This window comes from Bombus fervidus, chromosome 5, assembly GCF_041682495.2.
Source record: "Bombus fervidus isolate BK054 chromosome 5, iyBomFerv1, whole genome shotgun sequence".
Lineage (NCBI taxonomy): Eukaryota > Metazoa > Arthropoda > Insecta > Hymenoptera > Apidae > Bombus > Bombus fervidus.
In genome coordinates this window covers 378,668-404,180 of record NC_091521.1, presented here as the reverse complement: position 1 = coordinate 404,180, position 25,513 = coordinate 378,668, and the positions used below count along the sequence as shown (strand labels likewise).

The 25,513-nt window shown below is 36.2% G+C and overlaps 2 protein-coding genes across 38 annotated transcripts in view; one reads left to right on the top strand and one right to left on the bottom strand.

The window, feature by feature from the left end:
* Nucleotides 1-529: 529 nt before the first annotated feature.
* Nucleotides 530-6,192, top strand: Cyt-b5-r (Cytochrome b5-related). 2 transcript variants are annotated; one of them, XM_072004485.1, is made up of 6 exons: nucleotides 530-675; nucleotides 2,885-3,141; nucleotides 3,288-3,555; nucleotides 3,695-3,986; nucleotides 5,038-5,253; nucleotides 5,646-6,192. In XM_072004485.1, the coding sequence occupies exons 2-6, from the start codon at nucleotides 2,911-2,913 to the stop codon at nucleotides 5,920-5,922; spliced, it is 1,284 nt and encodes a 427-aa protein (XP_071860586.1). In that variant the 5' UTR covers nucleotides 530-675; nucleotides 2,885-2,910; the 3' UTR covers nucleotides 5,923-6,192. The 2 variants fall into 2 exon arrangements, with proteins under 2 accessions (XP_071860586.1, XP_071860585.1); XM_072004484.1 differs by lacking the exon at nucleotides 530-675 and adding an exon at nucleotides 729-904.
* A 1,507-nt stretch (nucleotides 6,193-7,699) lies between these two features.
* Nucleotides 7,700-25,513, bottom strand: part of Mhc (myosin heavy chain) — a 40,748-nt gene continuing 22,934 nt past the window's right edge. For 14 of the 36 annotated variants that reach the window (XM_072004456.1, XM_072004431.1, XM_072004424.1 and 11 more), the window contains exons 14-26: nucleotides 24,669-24,789; nucleotides 21,776-22,039; nucleotides 19,260-19,469; nucleotides 15,098-15,471; nucleotides 14,714-14,942; nucleotides 14,336-14,619; nucleotides 13,592-13,670; nucleotides 12,263-12,992; nucleotides 11,816-12,177; nucleotides 11,294-11,689; nucleotides 10,823-11,167; nucleotides 10,460-10,708; nucleotides 7,700-8,612 (exon numbers count right to left, since the gene is read on the bottom strand). In XM_072004456.1, the coding sequence (XP_071860557.1) occupies nucleotides 8,529-8,612; nucleotides 10,460-10,708; nucleotides 10,823-11,167; nucleotides 11,294-11,689; nucleotides 11,816-12,177; nucleotides 12,263-12,992; nucleotides 13,592-13,670; nucleotides 14,336-14,619; nucleotides 14,714-14,942; nucleotides 15,098-15,471; nucleotides 19,260-19,469; nucleotides 21,776-22,039; nucleotides 24,669-24,789 (3,727 nt within the window). In that variant the 3' untranslated portion in view covers nucleotides 7,700-8,528. Of the gene's footprint in view, nucleotides 8,613-9,803; nucleotides 9,866-10,459; nucleotides 10,709-10,822; nucleotides 11,168-11,293; nucleotides 11,690-11,815; nucleotides 12,178-12,262; nucleotides 12,993-13,591; nucleotides 13,671-14,050; nucleotides 14,130-14,335; nucleotides 14,620-14,713; nucleotides 14,943-15,097; nucleotides 15,472-19,259; nucleotides 19,470-21,775; nucleotides 22,040-23,700; nucleotides 23,819-24,668; nucleotides 24,790-25,513 lie in introns of all 36 variants that reach the window. The other 22 variants (XM_072004447.1, XM_072004446.1, XM_072004442.1 and 19 more) reach the window with 6 other exon arrangements.

Genomic DNA, 25,513 nt, shown 5'->3' with positions numbered 1-25,513 from the left:
ATCCTCCTCGACCTATTAATCATTGAGGGTAACGCATTGCCGCACTGATTTGATCAAATCAACGACCTCAGCAAGTAAATATCAAAGTCTTTGCAAACATATCAAATAGATATGGGCAACATACTGAGTCGACGAAACAGCAGTCCTTTATCATTTCGTGTCGTTGTTATAGCTTTTTAATATATGAATAAATTTAATCTACAATAAAGCATTTCAAAGCCTATATTTATATAACATTTTTTTTTTCTTAATGTTACTTCTGGAATATGATGGGAATATTTTGTGAAAAAATCTGGTACATCCTGTATATAACTGGCAAAACACATTTTCGTCGCATATAATTCGCCGCTTATAAAAAGACAAAATTTTCTCATAATCTGAAAAAACACTCGACTTCATGTCAAAAGAGTTATAAAAATTGTAACAATGCCGGTTAAATTTTTAAATAAAAAGTAATATACACATACTTATTTTGCTGTGTAATAATGTCAGATATTCTATAATAAGTAACGTGTCACACAGTTATCGTCTGTTGGATTGACTATCGTTGTAGGGTCAAAGTGCATACTAGATCGTTCAGATTCTACTCAATACATGTTTGTTTGACATATATAAGAAAGAAGAGTGCTTCCCAAATTACCTCATTTAAAGCAGTCCGTTGAACAACGTAATCAGGCTCAGTTTTAGTGTTACAGTAGAATTTACAGTAGTAGTATTACAGTAGTACTTTTTGTGTAGTGAGTTACGTCTTCGTAATGTGACTCGTAAATATCGTTGTTTGTCAATAACTATTAAAATATTGTCCAAACAGCATCGTTATTTGGAAATAAATAAGAAAACTCAATTATAATTTACCATATTAGAAAATTCTACAAGGAATCTCTATACAGGATTAACATCTTTGGTACGAAAAAATTATTAGAAAATATGATAAACATTCTTTTTTGTATAGTAATGTGCAACTAGAAATATTTCTAATAATTAATAGACGTAGTAAAGTTAACTTATTAGAAACTTAAAATTGCAAAACAGAATGCGTACAATATGCGAAAATACTATAACATTCATAAAACATTGAACGTGAAGTATTCGTCATAATATAATATAACTTACAACGAATATTGCCCAAAACCATATCATTCAAAAATAGATGCACGCGCGGCAATGAGACACGCGTATAATTTATAATATACTCACGCTATCGCAAAATAACACTATTTTTAATCAAATGTGAAAAACGGAGAATCCATTTCAGTTTATATTCTAAATTTAACTTTTGTCGATTCAATTTATCTTGTTTGATTATGATTTAGCAAGCAATTTATCTATAAACGATAATCTGAAAATAATTTCTGTTTGTAAAAATATAAAATCACATAAAATCAATATAAAATCGTATAAAATATAGTATCATATACGTGGTATATTATTGCACTTACTTATTCAGTATTTTAATTGGAAGCTTGAAGCTAATCATTTTGGGGCTCCTGAGCTAAACTGAATTTATAAAAGTTCAACTTGGCTAAATCGTTAAAGCTAAATCGTTAAGCCAATAGAAAATTATGACTTACATTTAAAGATTCTTTGGTTAATCTGTCAGAGTTAATATTAGTTAATACATAGCTATAAGTTAATATTCCCTTAGAGGGTGAATATTAACATCATGTGCAGTAATTAAAATCCGCACAATGTCATGGCCAGTCTAAAGCTGCCTTTAAAATTCCCATGGTAAACGAGCCTCGTTGGAGGATTTAATTACTTTTCACGCATCCTAGAAACCGTAAAGATGTTCTAGAACACTATAGAGTGGGTCCGTCGAGTACTCGATAGGCGTCTCGAGTATTCGGACGACTGTACGTACTGATTCAACAAACATCGTTTTAGCCAAGCTAACACTTTTATCTCAGTCTTCCCATACCAACAAATGTATTTTATCTAATTCTAATATTTGTTTATTATTCTTTTTGATAGGATAGCATATTATTTCGGGGCCCGACGCTTTTAGTCTCATTAGCGTAATGGTAAATCTGTCCCTGTTAACGATACACTATTTTACAGATTTACCCGCACACCCCTATTTTCCCTTTTTTAAACTTTGATGATATATTTATTTTGCTAGTATTAGAAACGAACATAAGATAGTTAATTTTTTAATTTAAGACAAGTGTCGTCTATGTGAATGGTAATATGAATTGCGAAACACTTATCTGAAATAGGACGTTATATAACGAATGATACATTTATTATTTATTAAATACTTCACCCAGCTTTAATCAATTACGTGTAAAATTTAACTAACTGTAAGGTATATTAAGATTTAGTTTAAGAGGGCATGGGTACTTCGATAATTATTGTCCTTTAACCCTATCCTAATATAAACTAATTTAAACCCATTTTTTAACATATCACTAAATTCGCAAAAACAACTACGTACATATAGTATTTACAAACACACGCAGTTTCATTTATGCGATCTTTTTTGGAAATTATTTCATTCACTTACCAATATTTTGAAACATTAAAAAATTTGTTTTGCAATTGCTATATCACTTTGTATTATAATCTTAACATTTGATTAATGTGTTTTTAAATAAAACTCGTAATTTAACGTTACTAACTTCTTTTAGATATTTTCAGAATGCAGAGTTTAAGATACGATTCTAAACGGGATTTTAAACAATAACTTGATAAATTTAACGGAAGCAGGATAAATTAAAACGTTCATAACGAAATAAATAACACATTTTAATAAGATCCCTTATATTCTTTATTTAGATTTATATCCTGAAACACGATTAAGCAACTGTTATAGTTATTACTTGATGTTAAGTAATGTTACTTATTTACTTACAATTTTTATTTAATTATCTTACGTACCGTACAGATCAATAAAAAAAGAAGAAGAAAGCAATGCGGAAATTAGAAAGTTCGATACCGGGTTTCGAAAATTTTCCTGGAAGGGATGCTAAATTTCAGACAGCATACTCTTTTCTCGAAGCAAGAAGACAAATAGACGGTGCGGAAGGTTTATGGAGGATTCAAAATAATTTATATGATTTAGAAGGTTTTGCAAAATTTCATCCAGGAGGAGCAGAATGGATTCGTCTGACCAAGGGTACTGATATTACCGAACTTTTCGAGGTAATTCGTTTTCGTGTAGTACAATAATTGGTACAAGTATATTTTCTTCTTCTGGTTATATGTTCTTGTTATAAGTCACATAATTTAGTTCAATGTACAGGTTATTTTAAACGGTATTTTAAATAGATGCAATTTGTATTTTCCAGTCGCATCATCTAACTGATAAAGCTGTGAAACTGCTTCCCAAATACCTGGTAAGAGAGGCAGTTTCACCACGAAAGCTGCCATTAACGTTTGAACCGAATGGTTTCTTTTCTACTTTCAAAAAGCGTGCATTAGAAGCCCTAAAAGACGTGGATTTTCATCGGCCATCGGCAAAAACAAATTTAATCGCTGATTTTTGTGTCACTACTACCGTTTTACTTAGCCTCGCAGTAGCTTATACGCAATCTTATTTAATCATCGTGCTTGCTGGTTGGTCAAATATTATTATTAATTACGTCTTTAGTCTTTAACTACTACTATATGACAAGTATAATTTGCACGATATTTTCTTTTTTTTCTTATTTTGGATGCAAATGGCTATAATTGAAATACATATTTATGATTTCAGGAATTTTTCTCGGGTGGACCACGATAATTGGTCATAATTATTTTCATATGAGGAATACTTTTCGAATGTACTACTTTGATTTAGGCACATTGTCGTCGAAAGATTGGCGAATAACACATGTAATGAGTCACCACATCTACCCTAATACCCTTTGGGACTTTGAAATATACTCACTTGAGCCTTACGTGTTTTGGTTACCAGACTCTAAAAAATCATTACTGAAAGGTATCATTAGTCAACTGATGAGTCCTATCATTTGGGCTTTAGCTTTTTACGCACAAGCAATCAAAAGGTTCGTTATTATTTTTTTTATATCAGGATTTATCAAATTGATTTACCAATATGAGATTTACCAATGACGCATATTACGTACAGATAATATTTCTTAATATTAAATTGTTTATTCTGCAGCTAAATATTTCATAAATAGATGCAATATATCATATAGTATTTATTATTCGAAACTCTCTTGCTAGTAGCTGCTAGCGGCTTGAAGATGACTTCCCGTTACTTCTACAATCAGTACCCAATTTAATTATTGTCAACAGCAAAAATCTCTTCTTTGGTTATCTTTCCCACTTCTTTCCTTCTTATTACCCCCCTCCATGACTTTTCTCATTACCTTCAGCTCGTTTCCACATCTAAATCTTGCAATTAGACATCTTCATCAACGCATCAACACTCTCTCCTTCTGCTGTATGATTTTATGCACATTTCTTTCCAATTCGGACATACTCCTTCTTTCGTACACCGTCCATATTTTCCAACTCACTTCATTTATTTTTAATTGTCTTCTCACTACTTCTCTTTCCCATTTCTCTGTTACTCCAATTATTATTTCTGTAATAAGTCTTCCATTTCATTTTTGTAAGCTGGTAATGAGCCTTTAGGTAGTCCGTATGTGATCTTCTCCCATTTATTTTCATCTATCCACGTTCCTATTAAATCCACGTCGTTTTGCCTTTCTATATACTCGCAGAAATCCTTTTCTTTCCTAATAATCCTGATATATTCCAAAACACTATACTTTCCTCTTCTTTCTTCTCCTGTCTCTCTCTCTTGCTTGTTGTTCCGCGAGATCTTAAAAATGTCCTTTCTCACTTCTTCCTCCCCCTCACTCTTGTCATCTTACTACACTTTCCATCAACTCTTAACTTCTGGTAACTCTTTCACCACCTTCCCATTACACCTTCCGTCTTTGCCATCTGCACCAATTCACCTTGTATTCCTGTTTTTCTTTTTTTTTTTTTTTTTTTTCAGGAAGTCGGATTATGGTATTATAAATGAAATATTGTTACGTTAAATACAAAAAACCAATATTAATAAATACGCATTCGTTTCAGGTATTACTCTGTGTTCTTCGAATATAGAAAATTCGAATTTCGAGATGCTGTACCTTTCTTTTTGCCCATATCGATGTCCTTTCTCGCGCCAAGTATTTTTTTGGCTATGAAACTTTGGTTATTAATTATATTAACAGGCAGTTTTATATATTGTATGATCGGTTTCAATGCAGCTCATCATCATCCCGATATCTTTCACGATGGCGACATATACAGGTTCGTTTGTATACGTATCGATAATACATGCTATATACATTCTATTATTTCTATCGATCTTCTTATATCATATATTCTTATATATTTTACATTTTAATCGTACTACATATAAGTTGCGCAAGTTGTATTTGAAATTACTCGTCAAGATTCTGAAGATTAAATTCTTAGAGATTTTTAAAGAGAGATAGGAGGTATACATGAATTCAATGCAACTTATAGATCTTGAAAAATTATCAACACAATAATTCTATTTATATGTATGTATATATATGCATATTTATTGTTAATAGGTTCATTCAAAATTATAGTTTCTAACTGAAAGAAATATGAACGTATAAACAAAATATTCTCAATTGAAACAGTTAATAACAGAGATGAATAATATTTTCTAGAAACGATTTCGACTGGGGTTTGCTAGAATTGGATGCCGTAAGAGAGCGAACAGTGATCGATGACTCTGACTTTCTGGTGTTGACTAACTTCGGATTACACGCTCTTCATCATCTTTTGCCAACAGTGGATCACTGTTATTTGCCACTTTGTGAAAAATCTTTTCAACAAACTTGCGAGGAATTTGGAGTTAGTACTAAGAAGTTTACCCAATGGGAGCTTGTAAAGGGACAATTTAAACAAATCCTACGTAAAGAACGGAAAAAGAATATTAGATAAAATAACGGATAGGCTATGATTAAAGCGACGATTAAAAATAATTTGTTTCTTGGGAGGATCGGCGTCTACTTAAGTTAAGAAATAAACTCTAATCATGTATATTATTAGCAATCAGTGAATTCGTATAACAAATACGTGATTTTGAAAATACATTTTTGGTAGAGCACAAGTAATGCATAAAGAAGTTGAGTTTAATTCGAGTCGTCTTGCGCTATGTTGCTCTCGTAATTTTAAATAATTTCTATATACATATATCTTGCTACAACTTAATTTTAACGTTGAAATTGTTTCGTAACTCCTACCTTTTCATCCTTTCAAATATAACACGACAAAGCTTTCTACATTTCAAATTTTATATATACGGTCAGTCGCGAAGGTCTACATACACCTATCGAATATATTTTGCATATCTGGCTAACCAAAGAAATTAAAAATGCACTTTGTCACAATATCATTTATATTTATATATACCTACATAGCGATAGAATTGCCATTGATGTTTTCTTAAAAGGAATTAAAAACTCAAAACATCTGACTAACAAAAATCTTGGGATAGAGTTGCGTCAGAAATGACAGAACCTTACATTTTTTCGACGTCAAGGAATTATTGATGTTCACGTAGGTGACCTAGAAAATATTATTATAATTATTAAGCACGTTATTTTTATGAATTCATGTAGGTATAACAAGTGCATGTAATTTTTGTAACACATTGTATTTTATACACTTTTATTTCTTTCCTCCTACTAAAGGTGAAAGTGAATAAGTTATGTTACATTCTAGCAACGTGTGTGTTAATGTGCCAAACGGATTCGTAGTGTTTCTTTCACTCACGGAGAGACGCAATCGCGAGGAAGCACGTCAACGGGAGTCGTAAATTCCCGTTACGATTAGATAATCGACGCCACGAAATGATCGATCCCCTATTTCGGTTAGGATAATAGAGGTAGTTGAATTGAATGTGACACTGATATAACAAATTATAAGTTATAGTTCATTCCAACAACATTTATAATGAATATAGTTACACTGGTGCGTATGTATAAGTAAAGTAGGTGACTGATCTAAAGGTGGAAACCCGGTCAAAGGTGATGAGCGTTCGAAAGATGGAAAATCAGTGCCGGTGACGATACTATGGCGGAGGAAAGCTAAGGATGGGTGTGTCTCGCACACGGAACCATTGGATTTGTTGATTACAATTTTGGCTAGGAAAGTGAGGGCAATAGACATTGCTTCTGATTGGATAATAGACGGCTGGTGGACTAGGAAGGGTCTAGTAGATAGTAGACAATAGTACGTAGTAGACAATAAACTATTCAGTGAAAGAATATTTGGTTGGTCTGAAGGACCTTAAATAGAAAATGCCTGGGATTTATGGAAGGTACTTGAGACTACTGAGGGTACGCGGTAAGGATGTGGAGGACATCTGATTGCTATCCTGCCCGCGACGTGTGGCCCTGTCTGGGCAGAGAGTCGGTCGACGTAACACGTAGAGCTAATGTTTTTACTAAGATATTTTATACGCATACAAGGGGTGTATGTGGACTTTTATGAAGAATACAAAGGAAATGAAAGAAAAATTACAGATAGGTATATATGTACCTGAAAGCGAATGAAAATCAACGGTATAAAATGAAAGAAAGTTGTTAGTATTTGCTGCAACGCAGACGATGTGGCAAGAAACGAATTATAAGGTGATGATTAAAAGATTCTAAAAGTTCTAAAAATTATAAATGATTAGAAGGGTAGAAGGGATATGAAATGACAAATATTGCGATTGGTTCTTAATTTTATTTATTGCTTATTTATTTTAATAAATACATACTTCGGCTCTCTTTATAAATTACAATTAACTTTATAGGATAGGATTATCATTTCGATGACGTATATAATAATGCGCGCTGACGTTCAAATCCGTGACTAGCGTTATATTTTTATTCATTGTTTATTTTTTTATAACATGTAATCTTGTTCTTCTTTTTATCGTTCCGTTTCTGTAATATGTATATCGTATATATTTATCGATTCGTCCGCTTGATACGCGCGTATGCCAGTATTGCACATACTTTTCTTTTCTGCCACGTGTTCATAATACAACGTTTAAAATTTCGAGCTGGCTCTCGTTTTTCATTTCAACCGCTCGCTCGCACCTTTCCTTTCTCTCGTTTTCTCTCTTACTCTTCCACTTTCACTCTTTCACTCTCTCTTTCCTCGACCGTCAGCGCGAGTGGTGAAGGTTAATCTCTCCTCCACGTCTATTGTATTGCCGATTTCTTTTGCCAATTAACAATCAAATATACTAGAATTAAATATAGAATGTCGAAAGAAAAATTTCAAATCTTTTGTAATCTTCCCTTTTCTATTTTTATCTCGAAGCTGGCAAGATGAGACCAAGCACGGACATTCTCGTGTCAACACGAAAGTAGTAAAGATTTGAAGATACTTTCTTTACTTTTAGTATGAAGGTGTATGTGCGTAGGTATGAAGACGATAGGATGAGTTATTTGAGTGAGATGACACGATGAAAGTTCGCCGGTTGCGATCAATTCATACGTTAAGCTGTTACGATCGTGTTTGTAACAAGTATATCGTTGTCATATAGATTTTTACAGTTCACCATCGGGCTGCAGGTCGAAGCGTGGCGGGAATGCGGAACCATCCAATTGGGGTTTGAACGCAGGTCGGTGTGGCTGAAAAATTCCAAAAGAAGTATTATTATTTTTATTCGGTACTTCTGTGATCGCTGTTAATCATAGATCAGCGAATTTGTTCGAAAGCATGTTTATTTCTGTTCTCACGATCAACAACAAAATTCTCACGCGATACGTTTCTGGTCGAGATGCTTTCGAACAACACAAGTTGTTTCCGGGAAAGTGTTTTTCGGCTTTTAGCGATGGGATCAAGTTCGAAGTTTTTATTTTTATTTGGCGTATCTTTGGTATAACAGTAACAAAACCGAATACGTTTTAAACGATATGAAATTTTCTGAATTGCAGACTCACGATTTCTATCTTTTATTCAAAGGTAGAGAATAATTTGTTTCTTGTTAATTTGATGTTATATCGTTTCTAACGCTATGATATCGCAATGCCAGTTTATAAGTGTATACCATAAGTCTTTAATTCCATCCCTAATCCCATCCTTCACCAGGATCTAGTATCGCTGTATGCATTCAAAAAAAAAAAAAAACATTTTTTGGAGATAAATATTTAGACACGTTCTTTGTGTCCTTCTCATTCATTCTGCGTGTTTATCGCACATCATTGGTGTTGGCAATTGAAAGACAACAATGGGATATGAATCGAGGGTCGTAATACCTCTCTTAAACAGTTGGAATGATTTTGTCTGCTTAGTTTCGTGAAAAGAATCACAAAGTGGATGATACATCGACGAATTTCAAGAACTGATCTAAGTATCTAACAATAATTATGTCGAAAATCGGAATTAACGGAAAACGATCGATGGAGTTATGTCTTTACATCACGTCGCGTCTTTCCTCCGTCTAATGTCTAACGAAAAATATACGTAAACAAATCTATTCACATGTAACTAACCAGTCACTAACCAAGCAACGATTCGTCTATATTCTATATTATAACAGAGGGATCGGTACAGTGATCCGTTCGTGAACTATCATGAATTTGTTTGGGATAGGTAATACACAACGTTAATCAATGACTAGGAGCAAGCTTCATACTCGTAAGGTATGCCCCCGTCAAGTGTTATCAGCTTTTCACACAGGTTCAAGAAAATAAGACATTGACGATCGGCGGATTGGGGATTCGGAACAATTCTGTCTATGTATAATTGCTTTCTTGCGATTATTGTGCTTTTCCATGTGTCGACACACACACGTGCTTATGACACGTGCACAAACTTACATGGACCGGCGCGGTACTCTTTACTCCATTGCGGAGGGCGCCTTACGGGCCTTCTGTTGGGGCTATACAGGGACATACAGATTTACAATTAGAGATAATTGCCGCAATCTCTACTTTTCTTTGTACGCAATAGTTATTCTCTTTTCTTTCTACGCAACTTTTTCTTCTCGTTTTATAGGAAATTTCGTTCTCGATCGCCAACTTGGAAATCCTGTGCCATTTACTATGGCGTATTGATTTTTATAAAATTGAGATTTTCACATATCCTGCGGAATATACACGTAGCTCGATACATTTTAATAAGAGATTGCTACACGAGCTACGGAACAGAGATCCTACTGCTATTCTACGAAAATTTCTCTTTTCTTCATCTACGTCGCTGATAACGTAAATCTCCATTTTTCATTCTGATCTATTTTCATAGCACACGTATCATGGAATTTCTCGGAAAATTTTTAATCGAATATTTCTTCAAATATTATATAATCAAATTATATTAAACCTTATATTATTACAAAAGAAATTAATCGTCAAATCAAAAAATGTAAAAAGAAAAAAGGAAGAAAAGTATCATTTTTAAATACGATACGAAAAGAAAATGTAGGAAATTGAACGAAGAGAATAAAAAAAATGGTAGTAATTGAATATTTGCTTACCGCTGGGCTCAGTCCACGCGCAGCACTTCCTCCGCGTCCTTTAGTACGGAACTTGGTAATTGCCTGTTCAGCCAGGTCCGCCCTTTCCTCTGCCTCCTCGAGCTCTTGTTGCGCTTTGCGGAATTTCGCGAGATTCAAAGCAGCGATTTCTTCAGCTTCCTCGATCTGCCTCTTGTAGGTCTTGATTTTCTGTTGAAGCTTATCGACAAGGTCTTGCATGCGCTCGTGGTTCTTGCGGTCCTCATCGGCCTAAACATTTATAGATTTAGAATAAGCTATCGCTGAAAATCTCGATAACGCAATTATTATTACTGTACATTATATTATATACGATATATATATATATATTGTACGAACTCGTACCTGGAAGCTGAGTTCCTTGATGCGACGTTCGGACTTGCGAAGGTTCTTCTGAGCGTCAGCGTGTCTCCTCTGTTCTCCATCGAGTTCGTTCTCCAATTCACGAACGCGTTGTTCGAGTTTTTGAATTGCCTTCTTACCACCTTTCAGGGCATTTGCTTCAGCTTCGTCGAGACGCACCTGGAGTTCCTTGATCTGAGTTTCGAGCGCTTTGCGAAGCTTCTCTTGCGTTTGAGCATGATCTTGTTCGGCTCGAAGTTCGTCGGCTAATCTAGCAGCATCAACCATGGCTTTCTTTGCTTTCTCCTCAGAGTTCTTTGCTTCGTTCAACAATTCGTCCAAGTCAGACTGAAAACAAAATAAATACGAGTCTCATTCGGATTTGTCGTCTTTTTTGAATATTTCGTTGTAGCTTTTATAAAATAAATGTAAATGTGAAAAATTAGAATCGATTAAAAGGATAAGAATGCTCACGTGAAGGGTTTGCAGCTCAGCCTCGAGTTTTCTCTTGGCAGCAGAGATGGAAGCGTTCTGAGCACCTAGTTCGTTGAGTTGCTCGTGGCAGTCGGCCAATTCTTGTTCAGCCTGGCGACGTCCGCGGTCCGCTTGTTCGAGAAGAGTACGGCTTTCTTCGAGTTCGTTTTGAAGCGCGTTCGCTCGGCGTTCCGAAATTCCAAGAAGTTCTCTCGCTTCGTCACGAGCTCGTTGTTCTTCCTCGAGCGCGGTCTGCACATCCTTCAGCTGCTGTTGATATCTCTTGATGTTCTTTTGAGCTTCGGCATTCGCTTTGTTCGCATGATCCAGGGCGATCTCCAATTCGTTGATATCTGCTTCCAGTTTCTTCTTCATGCGCAAAGCCTCGGCCTTGCCCTGAAAAGTTTCGTCAAATATATATATCATGTTTGCCTCGAGGAAGCTTCACAACATATTACGAGACTTTACTCTACCGTTTTTATAAATCATCTAATAAACACTTCAAAGAGGCTTTTTACGAACCTTAGCTTCAGCTTCGAGCGATGCTTGCATAGAATCGAGAGCACGTTGGTGATTCTTTCTGGTATTTTCGAATTCCTCTTCCTTCTCCTGGATACGTCGGTCGATCTCTTGTCTGACTTGACTCAGTTCAAGTTGACTGCGCAATACTTTGTTCTCTTCTTGTTCCAAAGCGGCCTCAGCTTCTTCCAGAGCGGCTTGAAGTTCATCCTTTTCAGCCTCCAGGCGCTTCCTGGCTTTTTCGATCTCGTGAATATTGCGTCCACCTTCGCCAATTTGATCCAAGAGGTCTTTTACTTCGTCGGCGAGATTCTTGTTCTCGCGACGCACTGCTTCCAACTGTTCCTGACCTTCTTCGTACGCACCTATACGGATATATTGATATTATAGAAAAAATGTGTAAGCAAGAATTCTTAAGAAATTTGAAAATGGAAAAAAGTAGACGAGTACCTCTGAGCCTGAACAATTCTGTGCTGTAATTGCGGCATTCCTTCTGACTGGCATCGAGTTCGGCGGCGAGATCGTCCACTTTGAGTTTCCATTCGCCAATAATCTTATCGAAGGCCTTCTGTTTCTTTTCGGCGGCGTTGGCGATCGCGGTTGCGCGGTCGACTTCGATCTGTAAGTCCTCTACTTCCGTCGACAATCTCTGTTTCGTCTTCTCGAGGGCGATAACCTTTTGATTGAGGGATTCGATGGTTTCCTCCGCTTCGGCCAATCGTGCCTGCAGCTTTCTCTTAGCTTCCTCGAGTTCTTCCGCTCTAGCAACGCCCTCGGATTCGTATTTCGTGCGCCATAATTGTGCCTCGGCGTTTGCCTTACTAAGTTGCCTCTGAAGATCCGCTTTACCTTCGGCTTCCTCTTCCACTTGTTCACGAATGTTATCCAAATCGTGTTCCAAGTTACGGAATTTGCCAAGGAGAGTAGCGCGTTCTCTCGATTCTTCGTCAGCCAATCGTTTCGTGTCTTCGAGCTGCGTTGTCAGTGAAATCTTGATCTTCGAAAGCTGACTAACTTGCGATTCGGCTTCCTCTAATTGTCGTAGCAGATCACTGTTTTCGATCGACAGTTTCTTCTTCGCAGCATCGAAGTCATTCAGAGTACGGTTCACTTCCTCCAGTTTTCCTTGGGTTTCGTTTAATTGGTGTTGCAATTGTTTCACGATCTTTTCTTGGGCAGCCTGTCACCAATTTCGATAGATGTATCAGACAAATTGTTTTATTATTTTCAAGTGAATTCACTTTTGGGACAATTTACACTAATTCGACTAGTTGATCGATCCGAACATTGCAACAGTCACAGAATTATTCGCACGATCGAGAATCTAACGAAAAATCTTTAGTTTTATTTTCAGTAAAAAGAAATATGGATTAACATTTATCAGTTACTTTGTTTTCTGATTCCGTGTCACGAAATTATCGATATACTTTTCATTGATTCGACTGTTTTGCGTGTGAATAATTTTCTAATACGCGGTACATGTATACATATACGCTAGAACAATGTCGTATAACATGTAGCGATAAATTAAACAATTGTCCAAAAGTGAAGAAAAGAAGCTTGGAAGAGGGAGGTACACACGAGGAACAAGCTTTGCAAGCTGGACATACTTTCGACCACGACGATGTAAGGTACACGTAAACACATTCACCATGGTAATCGCAAACGTCGCACGTTCGCCGTTTCCGTTTCTCGAACTGTTTCGAGCTGCCTAACAAAGCTGTTAGTTGCGTTAGTTTGTTGCTGGATCCTAGAGATTTCTCGACGAACGATTCTTACCTTCTCGTTGCTTAGTTGATCTACAGACGCGCGCATGTCGTTTAATTCGCTGAAGTATTGAACCTTGTCCTTTTCAACTCTAATTTTCATGAAAACAGACACGCGAAATTGATAATTAGTATTTAGGACATGACCAGGAAAAATTGGAATCACTACGACGAACGGTGTAACATTACAAAACGTATACGGTTCGAAAGATATTCCATTAGCGACAACATTCTAAAAATCAAATATAAGGTTAAAGGAGAACACAACCACCGGAGAAATAAACAAATAGTGAAACATTTTTCTTCAAACTCATTCGGGAACGACTAGACGATAATTTCGATATCGTGTGGTAAGTTTGAACATGGATTAAAAATATCCAATAACGTGACAGTGGTAACGGTGAGAAATGTAATTCTGAAAACAAATGTGGACAAATCGTATGGACATTCTCTTTGTTTCTTAAATGTGTACCTTTTCCCTTGAAACCTGATCCGTCGCGGCGCGGGAATTGTTCAGCTCGGCATGGATATCATGACGACCCTTTTCAGCTCTATCGAAAACATTTCATTATATCCCCGATTCTTGATTTAAATCATTTTACCTTTTCAAATTTCTTTATCTTTAATCGAAAGCTAACTTTTTCGATAAAAGTGCAAGTTTTATCGGTGAAAATTTGCAGAATTGATAAGATTTCTTTTCGAAACGATTCTATCGATTAAATTGATATCAATTAGGATAGGAATATTCCTATCTTACCTGGCCTTGAGTTTGTTAAGCGTATCAATTTGTTCTCCCATTTCGGCAACGGCATCGTTGTGCTTTTTGCGTAAACTTGCAAGAGTGGCTTCGTGTTGAATGTTAGCTTCCTCGAGGTCTCTGCGCAGCTTACTAAGTTCGGCTTCTCTCTTCTTGTTGAGTTCAATTTGAGCAGAGGTGGCACCTCCAGCTTCCTCGAGACGTTCACCAAGTTCCTCGAGTTCTCGTGCCAAGTCACTGCGCTGTTTCTCAGCTTTCACGCGAGAACCACGTTCAGCTTCGATCTGTACGGGAGGTGCAGACAAATTTATCGCATCGATAATTTTTAAGCAAATAAAGTAATTTTATCAGCAACATATATGTTTTTTTCAGGCTAACCTCTTCTTCCAATTCTTCGATACGGGCTTGTAATTCCTTAATTTGTTTCTGTAATTTGCCTACTAACGACTGTTCGTCTTCAAGTTTAGCGGTCAAAGACGATAATTCCTTGTCCTTACGTTGAATGGTTTGTTCGAGTTCCTTCTTATTTCTCTCGAGATCAGCAACGGCTTCCTGTGTAAGTTTTAAGTCACCTTCCACCTTTCGTTTAGCTTTCTCTACGTCGGCTCTGTAATGTTAAGCATTTATAAATATAAATATATATATGTATATGTATTTACATAGCATACGAGACTGCTTGAGTTGCTAATATTATGATTATTATATATATATACATATACTTAGTGTAGTATAGTTTAGTACAGTTTAGTACATTGTACTAACCGTGATTTCTTTTCACGTTCGAGGGAATCTTCGAGTTCGTCAAGAGTGTGCTCGAGTTTGACTTTGACTTTGTTCAAGTGATTGACTTTATCCTCGGCAGCTTGAAGCTCTTCGGCAGTTTTCTGATTAACTTCACCTTGATTCTTTTTCTCTTTGTTCAATTTATTGATCAGTTCGTCTTGATGAGCGATCTCGTCGTTCAAATTGCGGATTTGGTGGTCCTTCGTCGCCTTATCTTGCTCTGATTTCTGTAGGTTAAGCTCGAGGTCCTCAATGTCTTTCTTTAGACCTGCCACTTCTTGTTCGAGTTTCTTCTTATTTTGGAAGAGATTGTTCCTGGCATCTTCTTCTTCTTTGAATCTGTCATTCAGATCCTGTAATACAAGAATATTTGTATCTTTACCAATGCCATATGCACTCTGTATGCACGTGTATTTCGCTTTATATCGTTCAATTAGTTTCTTTTTATTCCGAACTGCATGCGTTTACTCCTTTTAATTTCTGTCCGACTTACGAGATATCTTTTCATAAATCTTTCTAATTATTTTATCGAAGTAGTTGTAAATTAACAATATTTATTTTAAATCAATCTCTGCTCTAAAGATAACTCTTCTTTGTTTACGTAGAGTAAATTAACATATTATAACATATTATAAACATAGTATCGTACAATATGATTTGATTTAATTTCAATTACATTTTGCAAATTATATTTAATAGTAGGCTATGAGATTAAAAATTAGGGTTCATATCGCATAATAGTTAATCGTAATATCGCGTTTAACTAATTTTATGTGCTTAAGACCAATTATTGTATTGTATTTGTTTCTAATATTAATGTTATAATAAAAAAATATCGGTAAATCAAATTCGAAATAGACAAGAAAGTCCACGTGGGAATTCGACAGATTGTTGCAAACTGGACATAATTCACGAACTGAAAATAATTCGATGTAATATTTCAATTTCAGAAGAAGGAAATGTGAATAACGACTACGAAGAAATATTACGGTACCACAAAGCAAAAAATTTTTTCCAAATAATTTTATTTAATATTTACGAAAACGAATGAAAGTCAACGTTTTATCCAAGTTAATTATTAATTTATCGAGCCTCGATCCTTTTTTCTATTTCTGATATCGTTTCTTACCTCTCGGTAGTTAATAATTATCACCATTCGAAGAATTATTTATAATCAGCATACAATAATCTTTTACGTCTTTTATACATTTTCATAAATACATAGATAATAGTATTTATGTCATTTACAATATTTATTCCCATTTGATAATATTTAAAATATGAGTATCGGTAGTTTCTTGATTAAAACACAAGTGTCAAAGAGTAGGTAGGACTGCTTAAGAGCCTACGATACCAACGACAGAAGAGCAAAGCAAATACAATGAAAGATATACGATATATTTTAAAGAAAAAGGGAAATTAAGTTCATTAATTATTTTTACATCGTAGAAGTATTTGAAAGTCAGAAAATTTCTGAAACGACGATGAAGTAGTTGCGCGATGACGTGCATAAGCGCACCAACGTATAAATACACTATACACCTGTTACCTCCTTCGTTTTGTCAGTTATTCCAGCACATAACCACGCCTACTTTTAATAACCTGGAATCTGGGATCGACGGCAACTAAATTTGGCCGTGTCGAAGGTAGGGGCAAAGTAGTCAACGTCCCTCTCCACAGCAGATACCCTAAGCTGATTTAAACACATTTTCTTTCTCTCACTTTCTTCCTTTCTTCTTTGTTTGCTGTCCATATATGGCACCGCATAATTTCATACATGTTATAATCGCGAATATTTTAAGCCAAATTCAACCAGTTCATTCGGATAGAATAAATTTGGAAAATTTCAGCTTTGCAATACGAATGGAAAATGATCAATTACCGTCTAAATGAAAAATTCGTATTTTAGCTGATGCACGAGATAATTTTAAATTTAATCTAAAAAGAAAAAGTCGATCTTGTACGACTGGCGTTGACATTAAGTACCAGTTAGTCAGTCGTTTAAAAGGTGCCCGTTAAAAATAGTCCAGTACTCTGAAACGAATCATATCCTCCACGGAATTCTTGGAGTTCTTTTTATACTACGCGATGAGATTCTTCGCTGTCCGATTTCTTTCGCCAAATGTTGGTTTTCCAAAGCATTCCGTGAAGATATCTGCGTTACGGAAAGAGTCGCGTAACGACTCACCCGAGAAACGGCGAAAGGAACAACGGCACGATTTTCATAACGTAGGAGTTAACGTAATTAAAATTATTTCACAGCTATAATAGCGTTTGTTTTTCGGTTTTACGTTCAAACATAAGACATTTCTATCAGAGATACGTCTGTTTCAGTTTATTTAGTATCGGAATACGTTGTTTATTCGCATATCACGATTATACGATTATAAGTTTTAAAGTTAAAGTTAAGCTCGTCGGTTTCTAAGTTCTGCATTTCGAAAGAAGAGATATCGATATAAAGATCCGAACAAGGGATAAGAGCAAATAAAATCGAATACCATTATTCGATTTCATTCCATATGAAATGATAAAAACGATTCGAAGAAAAAAAGTAAATTATAGCGAGGGAATAGGATTAGGAGTTGATATTCGTTATGGAAGATTTGTTAGAAGGTAAGACAATTTTAGAACGAATGTGGAAACGAGGGATGATTCGTCGCGCAAGAAAAATAGCACGGAATGGGAGAGAGATGGAACAGAACGCACGAAGCGAATACAACGCGGCATGGCGCGGTGGTCGAACGAGTCTGACTAATGACGCGCCTCTGCTACTTAATGCCCGCGCTTACGAAACGACGCGACCACGATGTATCAACTGCTGCCAGGTGCATCATTTTCTGTAATCCGAGCCAGATTCGTTTAAATTATGACGAGCTTGTAAATTTTAAACTCGAGCTTCAGACGTGTCGAAATCTGTTTACTTTCGAAATCTTTCCATCTCGTTAGTTCGCGTTACCAGAGTTTTAAATTGCATTTTTTATTGATATTGTAGTTCATATAATATTTTCATTCGACGAAAAGATTACGCGCATTACAAGAAACGAGTTCAGTCGTTTGTAAAGCCTTATTAAGTACGTTTGAACGAAAAATAAAAAATCATCAGGTAATTATCTTACTCGGTTACTCGTGTGAAATTAACAGAATTTTCACTAAATTTTTTACGGACGACACTATACTTTCGTATCACGGGAAAATAATCGTAAGCATATCTCTATTTCGTTGATCCTTTAAATATTTAATATCCGATCACAATGTTCCAGGGTGCTGGAACAGCTATAACCTACGAACGAAAAGCTTTAATCGTTCGATTCAGTCTAACACGTTCTAACAAATTGCCGAAATTTATTTTAAGGGCGGTATGCGAAAGATAAACAGATCGAAACTAGCAGTTCTGCATTGTAAATAAATTTTCGTATTTTTTCGCCGTGCTACATTCCCATGGATATCTATTTAAAGCTTCACTCTGCCGCTTAACTACGATTATTTTCATTTCCAATACTTTTCTTACGACTGCGGCCGTAATACCACGAATGTACGACCTCCGATGATTTTAGGAATGTTAAGGAGACATTAATAACCCCATTCCTCTTTATTTCGACATCTAATCGGTCCGTCTAGGAGGTATAATTACCGTTTGTCTGATTCATAATTCGATTCGTGGAGGGCGTATATTCATCATCGCGCAATGAGTTTCGTTATCGATGAATCGTGCCAATTGAGCTACTTTCTGATATATAAACTGTGCAGGTGGAAACTACCGTTCGGCCTTTCCTACGCGATTACAAAAACCGTAACACAATTTTTTGCATAATAGTAAAAATTACCTTGCTTCGCTTACTTAAGTGAATAATTGGGATTTCTTAGCAGAGCCTGCATCTATATTAGATAATTGACAGCAAATTTTTGATATCTCAATATCAATTGATAATCTGATAATTGATAATTGATAACAGCCTCTAATTTCATAAAAATTGCTTAATCGAATCTAACATTGTTAAATCAAAGAAGTCTAGCGTATAAATTTTATACGTTTATACTCTATCGAATAATCTTAGGCAAACTGTGTTCTTGTTTTTTCTTCTATCGGAAAACACCCGTCATGTATAATATATAATATAATCATCGATGAATGAAAGCTTACCTGAAGTTGTGACTCGATATCAGCTTTCTGGGCGGCCAATTTCAGAGATTTCTCCATATATTCCGAGAGGGAACCTTTTTCACCATCCAGTTGTCGCTGCAAGGCATTCCTTTCGGAGACAAGTTTCGTGTTCTGCTCTTCGAGTTCCTTGCGCAGTTTCTCTTCCTTTTCGAAGGCTTCCTGAGCTTTTCTCGCTTTCTCCTCGAGCGCCTGCAATTGCGATTCCGCATCACCGTTGGATTTCTTTCCGTTTACCACGGAATTCGTATCCTCGATCAACGTATCACCCATTCTCTCTTTCTCTTTCTTGTTCGATTTCACAGATCTCGGTCTGTCGATAAGCGCACTAATCGATCGTAACTAAACGGTCGCCCCGCGGTTATAACGTGAAAATCAATAAACGATCGATCGATCGATCGAAGAATCTAAAAAGAGATGCCTCGCTATCGGAGGAGATTCTACGATCTTGTTCGAAACTATATCGTTAATACCGAATAAGAAAACACGGCTCGAGCGTGGGACGGTTAATGTTCGTGTTCGATGTCGATATCGATAACAAAAATGAAAAGAAGAAATCTTTCGATCGTGTTCGTGATAGTATATTCGTCGTAAAAAAAAAGGCGAGGAAGGGGCCTAGTTCGAAATAGAAAATTTTTCGAAGATGCCGACGCGAGATCGAGTATCTGACTGGTCTTCGGTTTACCAGGGGCTCAACTTTTCTACCCAAAATCCCCCTTCGTAGTCCTCGCGGAGAATCATCGTCGCCGTCCCCACTCCAGCGATACTCATCGTAGAAAAATATTTATAACCGATCTCGATGACGAAGGAGGGACTTATACGTGTGCAACCAGAAGGAGCTACCATGACAAACCGAGCAAGTGGAGGGGGATCGACCAAATTAGAATCTCGTTCCAGTAAGCTTCGATCGACCGAACTCCAGTCTCCTTTTACGCTCCAGGGAGTGTAATACCGATACCGACCTCGTTATTCTCGCGGGATCAACCTATGCCGTTGTCTTTCTCCCGTAATTAGGAACGACCCAACAGCGATCCGTGAACGGTGCTAAGATCGTTTTAACCGCGTCGCGTGGTTAGATTTATGCCGTGGTAATATCATTTATAGCGAGTGATACTATTTCCGATTGAATGCGATTTCGACTAATTTATTTTCGTTGACTCGGTGGAAAACTCGAATAATCGCTAGATTACCGTCGAGTACCGACCTTACTCAGACAGACCAGACTGGTCTAGTTACAAAAGATCGTTTCTATTTCTGTACCTTTGCTTTGGAATCGATCGGTAAATCAATGTCCATTGTGAAATATGTGCGAGTTATCGTCAATTATCGAATAGTTTCCTACGCTAAGTAGTCGATATTAATATATGTATTATACGGTAGCTTAATGTCACGATCAGAATCTCCAATTCGAGGATCGAATAATAATTAGAATTTCATAATTCCACACCTTTATTTTTAACGATTATTCTATAAATAGTTTATACGATCCTAACTATCGATATTAGTATTTGGAGTAATTAACGTTTTATTTCCTCAAATGATGCATCTTGTATTCAAGTATCAGATGCACTCTTTTATCTTTAGTATCTTGTCTCCAAAGATAGCTTTCCAAAATAAAATTGTACTAAATATACCGAAAGGCGATTTCATCTCTAAGATGAAATTAGATAGCATGAATAATCGGTGACACGATGTCCGTGATGAAATCGGGAGTTTGGAATTTTTTAGGCCCTAAGTTTACGAGGGAAATAATATTTCTGTTCTATTTGCATTATCACGGGTAAATAAGTACGCGTACGTTAAAAAATACGAGAAAGAGAGGGGGAGAGTGAAATATTTGAATCGCGGTGGAAAAGCACGTGCCAAATCATGTTGGAAACCTATTTATAGTATACTAAAAAAAGATGGAACGAGCTAACTTTGATTCTTTTATAACGAAATTTTCATAGTCCACGTAATGCAAGAGTGTTTTGTCCTTTATGTAAATTACATCAGACTCTGCGTTTAAATTTGATAAAAATATTTCAATGTTAGGTATTCCGATTAACGGTGGAGTTATCGACCTTTGACATTCAGCTAAATACATTACATATATTATTTACTTATTTATTGGTACAATGATATAACTCAAAAATCATGATTTTATGGAAAACGAGTTTGAACGTTCTGCGCTGTTATAGTTTCATGGAGAATTTTTTAAATTCACTTATAGGACTCTATCAGTAGCAAGTACAAGGAACAACTCTTTTCTTCCTCTATCAGTAACTGAAAGACTACAAATTTTGAGTTATATCACCGTTTCAGTAAATAAGCGACGTGTATGTAAGTAATTCTCATAAAAGAGACTGCACTATGTATATTTGAAATTCTAGAAAAAAAATGTTTGGTTTTATTAACAATTTTAAGAGAGAGAGAGAGAGAGAGAGAACAGGTTCGTAGGAAACTGTATAATAAGAAAAAAATAAGACCAGGATGAAATATTTAGTTGGAACACTTACGGCAAGCTCGTCCTCGATACGGGTAACGTTGAGAAGGGGCTTAACTTTCTGCCACAATTTCCACCATGGCCAAGTACGAATTTGCAAGTATTTCCTCAAGTTCCTTTGTACGACGACCAAAGCCAAACGTTGATCTTGCAGTTTCTTGTACTCTTTTCTGGACAAGTAACCTCTGATGTAGGCTTGCATCCAAGATACGATTTTGCTAAGTCGCTCGTCACGAAGTTCTTCCATCTGACCCAGGACTCCGGCACGGAAGAACACCTGTTGTTTTTTTTTTTTTTTTTTTTTTTTAGGTAGTTGAATAAACAAATATTCCAATTAATAATGATTCCTTGGAGATTCTTCCATAATTGTTATACTTTGATCACTTTCATTACTTTCAGTGTCAAATTTTTTCTATAAAATTGACAAAGCGAAAATGTTTGCATGGTGTAATTTCCTGACAATCACGATATGACAGAGACGTTTCGCCGTATAGAATTTGAAATTTACAAAACGCCGATATACGTATATCTTTTATTCATAATCTTTCAGTCGTGTTTCTCGTACACAGGTATATTACGTTTGTACCATGCAAATTATAAACCGTGGAGAAATCAAGACAACGATAATGAAATTAATAGCAATAAAGACGAGCGGCTCTTTGATTTACATAACGTAGGTACACGCGAATAGTGCTTTCAATGAAGATTCTTATTCTAAATATAACTCTGATACTAGTAACGTTATGATACGACTACTGATCTAAAACTAAGCGAAAAGAAATTGTCGACCGTTAAGGGTTCAATGATTCGATGTTCAGCGTTACAGAGAAATAAATACCAAAATCTTGAATAAAATCGTCATCGTTGAATAATTCTGTCGTTGAACGTTTATTATACGTTCGGATATTTCGAACCGAAGTAATCAAAGTAACCAAAGGTAAAAGTTATCGTTAGTTAAATGCAGAATTTAAACAAGCGGAACACTTATCTGACGATAAACACAGGCATAGTGCGGAATAAGCAAAGAGTTACTTAATCGATCTGGAATATTAATAGGCGAAAGAAAAGTTACCTCGCAGCTGTCAAAAGAAAGAAGATGTAATCGCATCTTCGGTGCAATAATATCGTATCTCAGTTATAACGAGCATTAAGAAGTATCGTTTACCGATGCTGTATGATTGAACTTTACATCCTTACACTTTTCTTACATTTCGTAAATTCGTTTGCGATACTATTATTTCACGATATCGTTGGTCGATAGATCTTGTTTACGCGTTTGTGCGAAACTATGTTATAATTGATTATACAGGGTAGTTCGGTAACCGTAGCAGAGTCGGGAAGGAGGTGATTCTACGTGTAAAACAAGAAAAAAATTTGTTTTCATCGAGGCTTTGTTTTCGAAAAAATCGACTCTGAATATTCGACAAGTATACTTAAATTTTGCTAATTCCAGACTGAACAGGAGTATAAATAGTCGATAGAGATATAAATTGCATTTGTAGAATAAAATTGTTTCACATGTATCATAACCTCCTGTGGGTTGTTTACTCGTACGATGTATGATACATGTCGGTATCTCGCCAAGTTAAAGTATCCTTGACAAATTTTTAAACTCGACCTTCTCAAAAACAAATCGTCGTAATATATTCTAATATATTTTTGACTTATATTTTCACGTAGGATCGCTCCTTGCCCGGTTGTAGTACGATTATCATCCCATCCTGTATAACGTTCGAAGGATAAAACGAATCGCCATATAGATTCAATTTTTTTAGTCATGTTCGTAAAAAGCGCACGAATTTACATAAATATGCGATATATACGTGTGTTCCCAAGAATGTCGAAAAGCATAAGAATTAAAGGTTGGCTGTCGTGAAGGAAAAGCATTCCATGTTGCAGATATGATAATCGAAGTAATAAACCAAAGGCGTCTAATACCTTGGTGAGACCCATGCGATATAGTTCGGGCTCCAGATTGATCGCGTCCAAAATCAGCTGGGTCGCCTTTTGAGGGTCGCATGGTTCTTTGATGGCATTGGCGCACAGAATTTTGTATCTGCGGTGGTTCGTTTTATGGTTGTGGTATGGTTGGGGTACGGCACAACAAATAAAAATGATCACACATGGTTAAACGTTTGTAGATAATCTAATTGTTAGAGTACTAATAATGGGATTGTTTAGGATAACGTGAGATCTGTCTTACAGTTGATCTCATATAAGGTATTATACGTATCTCTAAATATTTCTAAATTGGAACTCGGAAAACGTATGGAATCTGTCCTGTAATCTGTACTCTAATTACAGTGTAATCGATCGTATATGTACATGGTTCTACGGATTTGCCGCGTTCGATTCTAAAATAGAAGTTGAAAGAATCACACATTCGTTCCGTTTCTCTCTGTTTCATCGAATATCTATGATTTACCATCGAAATCCAACCAAAACCGATACAAATTTTCCAACTTCTGTTTTAAAAATCCGTAACGTTGCAAGGGAATTACGATTTTTTAGGCAACCTTCGCATATATTTTCAAGTCCTCTTCGGTTAAACACGTTTGCACTTGCGTTTACGCTAGGCAGCATCGATTATTATAAATGCTAGAACTGTAATTCCTGCGAAATAATTCTTTCGTTCGATCGATCGATACAGATAGCGCGGTGAAGCGTTAAGTTGAAAAGTATCGCTTCACCGTTCTCTATATACGTACACAGAATAATTTTACATATTTCAAAAATTTGAATTTCTGCGTTGATTTTTTCAACGATGAAAAAGACCCGGTCGAGTTCGAGGAATTACACGTTAAAAAGAAGAAGAGGAAGAAGAAGAAAAAGCTCGTTATGCGTAATAAATATAATCGACATTAGCGTGATTAACGAGCAGGCCGTGACCGCGAAAGGAAACATGCCTTGGTGTGTCCAAGACGATATTGATCGGGGTCGAGGCCGGATGCCTCCAAAATCGCCTCTGCAGCCTTCTTCGGGTCAGCACCCAACTTCGTGACTGCTTGTGGTGCCAGAATCTTGTACCTAATGGTAATAGGGTCGCAAGCCAAGAAAAAAAAGGTGATGGGTCGTTATTAGTATACAGGATCGCTAGAACGTTCACGATTAAACGATCTGTGTCCGTACGTATTGCGTCGGATCATATTCGAATCGGTAAACGTAACGGAGATTTACTCCGCGTTTGTTCCACTTCTTTCCACGTTTTACATTTTCTAGGGGTCACGCGAGACCTACTAGGGGTCAGATACAGATAAATCGACCGTATTTGTAACCAGCCAATGATATTTAAGTTTTTAACTACTTAGGGTGTAGGGCAGTTTACATAATGGGCATGGTCGCTAATAGACGTATAGGGTATCTTCAACTATATATGGTTCGTGCAGAGATTTAATACCAAGGGGGCGGGGCTGTCTAAGATACACGTGTTTAATACGGACCACGCATTTTTACCACGACACCAGGGTTCATTCAACGAAGAGTCGGATACTCCTGAAAACGCTCGGTCAACTTTGATTATCCATAGAAACCTAAGTAAAAGTTGAACGAATAAAAAGAATAAATGCGAACCAATTAACCAATCACCTAATCCCAAATGAAAATAAAATTAAGTTCGAATTAAAGTGAACCGATGGAAAAGAATAACGTACACAGCTACGGTAAAATTACACAAAGAAAATATCGTGAAATACTACGATACGTATAACTTGACGTTTGTCGCGTCGAACAATCCAATCGAAAATGTTAAATA